The sequence below is a fragment of the Cariama cristata genome, unplaced genomic scaffold (assembly GCF_000690535.1).
Source record: "Cariama cristata isolate BGI_N322 unplaced genomic scaffold, ASM69053v1 scaffold1824, whole genome shotgun sequence".
Classification (NCBI taxonomy): domain Eukaryota; kingdom Metazoa; phylum Chordata; class Aves; order Cariamiformes; family Cariamidae; genus Cariama; species Cariama cristata.
In genome coordinates, this window is record NW_009613288.1 from 24,782 (window position 1) to 33,356 (window position 8,575).

Genomic DNA, 8,575 nt, shown 5'->3' on the forward strand with positions numbered 1-8,575 from the left:
CAAATAAGTTGGACCATAATGTTGACAGACCACTTTTTGATCTTTATTAAGTGATGTTTCTGTTGACACCAATATGATTTGTGGTTCCTTTACTCAAAAGTTATGGTCAAGTTCAAAGGGAAACACATCACAATAACCTAAATACTCTTTAACCCATCTACAAAATGGAGTGTAATAAAGCAATAATACCTGTTCCATCTGTGAGTATAAAGCAATAAGCTGCCCTGTAGGCATTTATTGCAGTTTATTTACAAGTATAAACAGCTGAAATAAAAGTTAGTGTTGTTACGCTACAAGGTTTATTTGTTTTCCCATCCATGTTTTTCCAGGCCATTAATTTTTTGAAATAACCTAAATATGTGTGAATTCTGCCTGTGCTTCATTGATTTATTCTCAAAAATATGTCAGTGGGCATATTTTGTGCTCTGACTTCTTAAAGATTCAGTATGCCGTTGTAATATTTCATAATATTTTATTTTGAGGCTATAATGGAGAATTTCATTCTGAAAAAAACATACATTTTGCTGTCTTTGATTTTGCTGTGGTGTTTTTGACTTCATTAGTGAAATGGAAAGCTTTGCTTAACAAAGTAATGGTTGATCTTGGCATGCTGTAGCAGAGATTTGTCAGATATGTTAAACTTGATGAGTTTAAATATAAACTATTGGTTTTGTGAAGGTTTGAGTAAATATCTTAGCAGTTCTGTGCTTTTAATTGAGTGGGTAAACTCATTTATAGTAGCAATTAAATGACTGTATAGTAGATGAGGTGTATCAGGCTTTTGGGAATGGCTGGGAATATACAAGAAGTTAAACAAGCTGTGAATCAGTAAACATGTAGGATGCTGGCCAAGTCATTAATGGTTTTACAAGCTGTCTATCTGACTTTTTTCAGCCAGCCAAAACTTTTCATACTTCCCAAATTTTAAACTTTTACTGGAATCCTAGCAGCATTTTTTCCATCCCAGCTTGCAAGAGATAGCAGGTAGTAGTAGTCTATTCAAGTTGGCATCAGCCTGGTTTCCTGAACCACCTCAACAAAATGAAGATTACATTTGATTTCAGGGAAGTAAGTGATGTTAGTTCAGTTGCTCTTCACTGAAGTATAACTGTGTCTGCTTAAAGCAAGTACATGATACCACTTTTGCGCCTGTAATGAATGCTTTTACATCTACAAAGATGGTAATGTCAATATGTACATGACATACTGGCTAATGGTGTTGCTTGATAAATTTAAGAACTCTGAGGCAGTGTTGGATTGAGCAGCTGCTGCCCCTGACCTGTGAGTACTTATTCCTGTCCCTTCTGCACTCAGTTGACAGTACTTGCTCATGTGTAGTTGCATTGGGAATGGGACTAAGAAAGTTACCCAGCTGCAGAATAACACCCCGTCAATCAGGTTAATTCATCAGCAGCCTGACAGCCACCCATTTGGAAGTAGAAGGACGTTTAGGGGGAGGTGTGGCTTTGTAGGCTTACTTAAATAGCACCAGCTCTCAATGGACTACAGGTCTGCTAAGATGTATTCCTTTCCTTCTTTTCTGTTTACCCCTGTGAGTGACTGGTATATGCAGAGTAAGAGGATTTGATTCCCAGAAGCCCATAGCTTTAAAGAGCAGTTTAGAAAGTAGAGGCTGGCAGTTTCTATGCTAGGGGTCTTACCTTCATCATTGATTGTGGACTTGATGTCAAAATGGTGAACTTTGAATTCATGCACTTACTGTGCTCAAGTGAGCCTCCCTTCCCAGTGGCCCACTACAGGTGTAGTTCCTTACGTTTCTTCTGTAGCTAATATATGTGTGAGGATCTCATATTGGCAGCTAATGCAATCTTCTCAGTGGTAGAGAAAGATTGTTACCATGTTGAAGGTCTTGGAATTCTGTCCTTCCCGAATGTGCAGCATGCTGCAAACTGGTGAGAAGCTCAATTTCTCAAGTGTTTCTTTTGCAAATACAGAGCAGTTTATGCATAGGAAATCTGGACAGCAACTCATCATTTTTCATCTGTGTTTACTCGCTGCTGTAAAGATAGAAGACATTGCAACTGGTTAGGTATGGAGAGGTGGTTTTATTAGTCAGAATTTGTGCTCTATTGGAACAACTACGACTAGGAGCAGCTGTGAGGAAAGGATCACAGCTGTCATGTTCTCTTCTTCAGATGGCCAGCTTCTCATTTGCTAGGCAGACTAGGGCAAGTCTGAAATACTGCTGAGAAGTGTCTGTGCGTGTTGTCCCTGGGCTCAGAAGACCCACAACGCACTGGTTGCTCGTGTTAGGAGTGCTGCAGTGCTTTAGGCAGCATTTCTTCCTGCACGCAAATAAATCTGATCTGGTCATTGGCATTGCCTAACTAGGATTACTAGTAACATGAATCACAGCCTCACAAGTGGCTCCTCTTCACTGCAGGCAACATCAGACATAATTCCAGAGTACTACAGAATTTAGCAGTCTCTTCTCAGGAAATTGCTTGTGAAAATGAAATGTAGCTCCTGGTGAGCAGCTGTAACTTTTAAGCAGCAGGTACAGTACCTGTGTTTCCACAAGGAGTTCAAGGTCCTTTGACAAATCAGAGAATCAGGTTAAAGTGTCATTAGCATCATTAGCCTCAAGCACTGAATGTAGACTAAATTGTAAAATGGCTCTAAAAGTTGAAGTTACTGAAGAACTGTAAATGAGGCCTGAAGCATGTAAGTAATCTAGGGAAAAAACAGGAATCTTGGTTGTAAGATTGGAGGAATAGACTGCATAATATTTAAGTGGGAGCAATTCAGGAACCCAGCTAAATGTTTTAGCATTTTTGTGTCATTTTAACACATTTTAAAACAAGTGTTTTGTATTTGTGCCTAACTGAAGGTATTTTAGAGATACTTTTTCAAGCTGAGATTTATGTTGGACATAGCATAAGGTAATGTTTGGACAATGCCAAAGTTTATGAATTTTCTTATTTCTCTTGAAAAGTAAACTTTTCCTGCTATATTGAAATACAGCATCATACAGAGCACTTGTGTACCTGTTAAGATTCATACAGTGAGATCAGAGGGTATTTTGGAAATCTGTAGTCAACATGTTATGAAAACACAGGGGGGAGGTTATAAAAGCAAATTCTTCATTTGAAACCTTAGGAGGTTGCAACAACGCTTCTCTGATTGTGTTGTCTGCCTGCAAAGCCACATACTGCAGTCATTGAATGGATCGACAGGGCAATCAGATGGTCTGGATGTTCTTAATACATGTGTTAAAAGAATCCTCAAATTTACAGTAGTCTTTATAATATACTGAAAATCATGAGCAGCATTTAATGATGAAGCTCAAGAAACCAGGAGTGAGGTATTGTGCTGTCTCTTAAAAGCAAAGATAAACTTCTGTCTAGTGCTCCAGCCGTAGCATTCTGAAAAATAAACAGTAAAGATAACGTTGGAAAGTGGGCCTGTGGGGTGGCAAGGGAAAAGTGCAAGTTCAGTGCCAGGATTAGGAGAATGTAGCAAGATGACAGCTTCGAGGAGAGTGAATGGAAACTAGAAGGCCATCGTAATCTACGTGGTAAGTTGTTATACAATAGCAGAAGTATACTTCAGAGGCAGCAATTCAGGGTTCAGAATTAGCTAAAACAAAGTTGTTATGTGCTAGAACTCACTGTGGCTGTTCCCATCATTTTATCACAGAGTTTGCAGTCCTGTCTCACCAGATGTGTGCTTTACTTCAAGCTTTCCATTTAGATTAAGTTGAAGCCCTACTTATGTGCAGAAACATGGAAGATTTCCTGGATTTTTTTTTTTAATTTTTTTTTTAATGTCCAGGCAATTTATACATCTTTATGTCACTGTTTCTCTTTGGGAAGATTTAATTTTCTATTTATCATTTTATTGACATTTCAGCAAATTGTAATACACTCAGAGCTGAGAACACTGATGTCACAGGCAGTCCCAGGTGCAGTTTTTGTAGTGTGCCTAGTTTAGTGTACTGGTAAGCTGGGAAGTGGCATCACTGCTGTGAACTGGGAGTGTCCTGGAGGAAGAAAGGTCTTCTGCAGGAGTAACATGGTGCTGGCTAGAGCTTAGCTTTCTTTGTAAAGCGTAAGTGCTGTTTGCTGGGGTTACTGGGATCAGAGGATGTAAGTGATGTTAGATATTTTTATATGTTGAAGATCATTTAAAAGCACTTTATATAGCATAAACAGTGTATGCGTGTGTAAACTTCAGACACACAATTGTGTTGCAGTTGTCTTGTGAGTCTGGTACACTTGAACTAAACGTTTTTTTCCTGAGGAATTGCAGATAACTGAATCCTAGTGGAAAGTTATACAATTGCCTGCCTGTGACTGTATGCAGTTCTCAGTTGCAAGACTGGTAAATGCAGTTTAGAGAGCTGCGGAAACATAGCCAGCATGTTCCAAATATTTACTGGACTAGATAGTCCATAGAACTTACTGGTTCTTTATCTTTAATGTGGTACTAATGACCCTACAGATCCACATGATTGGCAGAGGGGATTTATTAAGGTGCTATAATACTATGCTCTGGTTAATATCTGTCTTTCAAGAGTTCATCTTGGCACACCATCCAAATTAAACCTGTGAGAAAGATCTGCATGCCCAGTCCTCAGGCCATCCTCGTTTCATTCATATAACTTTTTTTTTTTCCCCGAAGAATTGCGGCTTCAGGCACCTGAAGGGCTCACTTTTCTATGTCCCAAGTGTGCACAGGGGGTCTGAAATAGGTAAAAGAAAAGATGAAATTACAGGAGATTAAGAAGCTAAGACTGGCTGACAGGAGATAGCAACAAAAGAGGGGAAAAATGGAATGTAAGGGAAAGAAAAGCAAAGGAAAAGAGCTGTAAGAAGTGAGTATGAGGGGAGCAGTGGGAAGAGGTGCAGGAGGACAAAAGGCACAAAGCCAGCAGGTATGAGTACTGAAGCTGAATAACTTGGTCTTTATTCCAGCTTGGGAGGGGCAGAAGGGAGTGAGACTTAGTAGGAGGCACAAAGGGTGGGGTTTGTCTTGGGTTTTGCCCAAGGTGGTTTTCCCCTGCTTTCATAATGGTGTAATGTCTTATACCTGCCCGATGCTCAAACAAGAACAAGGGATTAATTGAAGCCTTTAGAATCAGTACAAGAAACTTTCTTGTCTAGAAAAAGTTTTCCTCCACAAAGGAGAGGAGAAACATGTTGATTTTTTCAGTGCCTGTAACTTTGGCAACTTTGGGAAGATCTTTGTAGAAACAGTATTGCAAGAATTACTTTTTGTGTTTAAATAAATAATTTTGTGCTGATAATTGGACTTCATGGGGACAACAAATTGAATTTAAAAACTACACAGCTGCGTCCCTCCCCCTCCCCCCCTCCCCGTATTTTCTTGTTTTAGTCCTTCTTTCCATAAACACTGACTACTGTGGTAATTATATGCTGGAGGTGTTATAAGCAGGAAATGCTACAAAGTAGTCAAGTAAGGCAGACATTTTCAGGATTTGCCTCAAGGGATTTTGAGAAATGCAGCAGTAGTGTCCTGGGTCAGTGTTTCACAGCAGAGTCATTCCTTCTGAGCCTTGAAAGAAGGCTTGTCCACATGAGGCTTTCTTTCACTTTGCTTCCCCCACTGCTTGACCTTACCTAGCCAGGCTTACAGGAAAATTTGTACCGAGTAACCCAGTGGAAATTCTGCATGTCAGGATACATCTTAATCCCACATTACTATGTGGTTAAACACAGTGATCTTTGTTTTGCATTACCTGCGGGTGACTTCCACCTGATACGGATCAATGCTGGTGTCAGGGACTGGACAAGAACAGAAGATTTTGCACCTGGCAATGAGGGAGCCACCCTATCAAGCAATTTCTGAGCAATCTTCATGAGAAACCTGTGACATATTTTAAAATCCCCTGAATGGAGTCTAAGTCATAATTATCTGACAGCACACTTACAGAATAAGCATTTGTTGGAATGATTTATAACACTGTTAACACTGTGCCATAGCTGGGTTTTGTGTATAATCCTTTGTTGATGGAAACACCCAAAGGTTGCCTGAGCCGAGAGCATTTGCTCTGTCTGTTGGGGGGAGGGGGGGGCAATTGCTATATCTGTTGTTTGGGAGTTGTTTAATTTTACTTTGTATACTAATTTTTGTTGAGCGAGACTCATCCTGCTTATCAAACAAAATGAGGTTTGTAGCCATTCTGTAATGTGAAAGGGAGGTCAACTACATTATATTAAAAACATGTCTTTTATGTTAAACATACTCAGTTTTTTAAAAATACGTTTCTTTCTTTGTGAAAAATGTGCTTTTAAAATTTATTTTAAATAGTTACTCAGACTCTTTTATTTTTCTCTCCCTTTTGAACTTCAGTGCGGTTTATTTTGTGAGACACAAAGAGACCAGACAAAGATTTGCCATGAAGAAAATTAATAAGCAGAATCTCATCCTCCGAAACCAGATCCAGCAGGCCTTTGTGGAGCGTGATATCCTGACATTTGCAGAAAATCCATTTGTTGTCAGCATGTATTGCTCCTTTGAAACAAGACGTCATTTATGCATGGTCATGGAATATGTAGAAGGTAAAGTTTGTTCTGTTTTACAGAGGAAGAGGAGAGTTTTCTTACACCTAGAAAGAATAATAACCCGCATGGTACTTGCATTAGAAAGGTCCCACGTGTTCTCTGTACTCTGGCAATACAGATTTAGGATCTAAATCCAGCAGCAGGGTGGCTTTTTTCCCAGTCATTATCTCCCCATAAGACCTTGTAAAACACTTGTGCTCCAGCTATGATGGGAAATAACTGCTCTTTGAGTAAGTTCCTCATAGACTGTAATCGTAAGTGTCATAGCATTCAGAGTTCATGTGGAAATGTTGTTTGCTTTTCTGGAGTTCAAATTTTTATTAGCGCATGCTGGTGTAGTTGTAATAATTATTTTTACAGTGGGAGAGGGAAGAGGAAGCAATTTGAAAAGGTGCTGATGCTGAAGGAGAGAAGGAAAATAGTGGACAGAGGCAGTGCAAGATGAGATTCCCAGGCTGTGGCTGTTTGGGCTGTGTTTTTTGCTCCTGCCCCCTCCGTTTTGTTTTTTTAAAGTAACAGCACAGACTTTATTGGTTTACAGCTAAACTCTTGTACTGCTTGCTCCCTTCTGCACACTGTGTTTCCACAGTAGTTGGTGTACTTACATGTTCAGTTCAATCATCGGACTAGAAAGTAAACATTTATGACTATAGTGTTTGTCTCTTTCTGCAGCATATCTGGATTATACTGATACACCTCAGAGTTTATACTGTCATCTGGAACATCTATCCTGTTTCCACAGGTGGAGACTGTGCTACTTTGATGAAGAATATGGGTCCCTTACCTGTAGACATGGCAAGGATGTACTTTGCAGAGACTGTTCTGGCCTTGGAATACCTTCATAATTATGGAATTGTGCACAGAGATTTGAAACCAGACAAGTATGTGTATAACCGAAAGAGAACTTTGAAATTGTTAGATAAAATATTGAAATGAAGAAAGTTCACTGAACAGCAAATTAATTACTGTTAAGCAGATATTCTTTATTAGCAGTGCTGGGGTTGCACTGGGGACTCTCCACCATAAGTGCTCCCAACAACTGGTCATTCTGGTGTCGTTTATATTTACAAGAGTGTTGCATATTAATTTCATAGACAAAGAAATTGTTAACATAAGGCACACCTTTTCTTACAACTAATTAAATATACATGAGCTAATTATTCGGCGGTTGTGCTGCCATCCAGAGTCCTTTTGTGAGTATTACAGTATCTGTGGTGGTCGTTCACTTCCTCCGGTGGTCTTTTTATAGTCTTCATCACTTGTCCTTTTGCTGAACTCTTCCACTTGGCAGTTTCTTGGGCATGCGTAGAAAATAGAGGCTTACATAGATATTTTGTTAACAGAACCTCACAGTGAATCATTCTGGTTTGTCTTTCTCTTGACATTCGTTAGTTCTTAGCTAGTTTTCTAATCTAACATTTTGTCCTTCACAACTTGTTTTAATGTTCTTTGTCTATCTACAAGGTCTTTTGGTACATATTTCACTAATTATTTAGAAATCACAAAGTGCATGCTTTTGCAACTCCTTTTCAATATGAAAGGTGTAAACTTGTTTTGAATGTTTCTGAAATTTTTTTTAATTGCAAATGTTACGTAGCTTCACAATTTCTGCACAATACTTGAATTTTCATTACCTGTAGTTACAGCAAACATATTTTTTCCAGAAGAGCTCTGTGAAATTTTCTGTCTTTAAGATGGAAGAGTCTGCTGGAGTAGCTAAAAAAAAAAAAACAAACACCATATTTACTTTTCTGGCTGAAATGGAAGGAAGTACATTTTGGTCATTAAGGAAAAGATCTTTCAAAGTATGTTTAAAACACTGTTTAATACAAAGTATCATCGATTTGAAGATACTTGCGTATATGAAGACAAGATCGATCTGATTGGGAAGTCTCCTGTTGCATGGTTTTTTGTTTTGATTTGGGTTTTTTCCCCAATATTTAGAAATACAGTATTGTTTCTATACATGTAAATAACATTACAGCAGGTAGCTGCAGTGAAAAGTATGGCTGGGGGGGGGCCCTCTT

The 8,575-nt window shown here is 38.9% G+C and overlaps 1 protein-coding gene across 1 annotated transcript in view; it reads left to right on the forward strand.

Moving 5' to 3' along the window:
- MAST4 (microtubule associated serine/threonine kinase family member 4) overlaps positions 1–8,575 on the forward strand; it is a gene marked incomplete at its 5' end in the record, with an annotated part of 55,980 nt that overhangs the window by 21,522 nt on the left and 25,883 nt on the right. The window contains 2 exons of the mRNA XM_009698944.1: positions 6,337–6,545; positions 7,291–7,429. Of these exons, the coding sequence (XP_009697246.1) occupies positions 6,337–6,545; positions 7,291–7,429 (348 nt within the window). The remainder of the gene's footprint in view (positions 1–6,336; positions 6,546–7,290; positions 7,430–8,575) is intronic.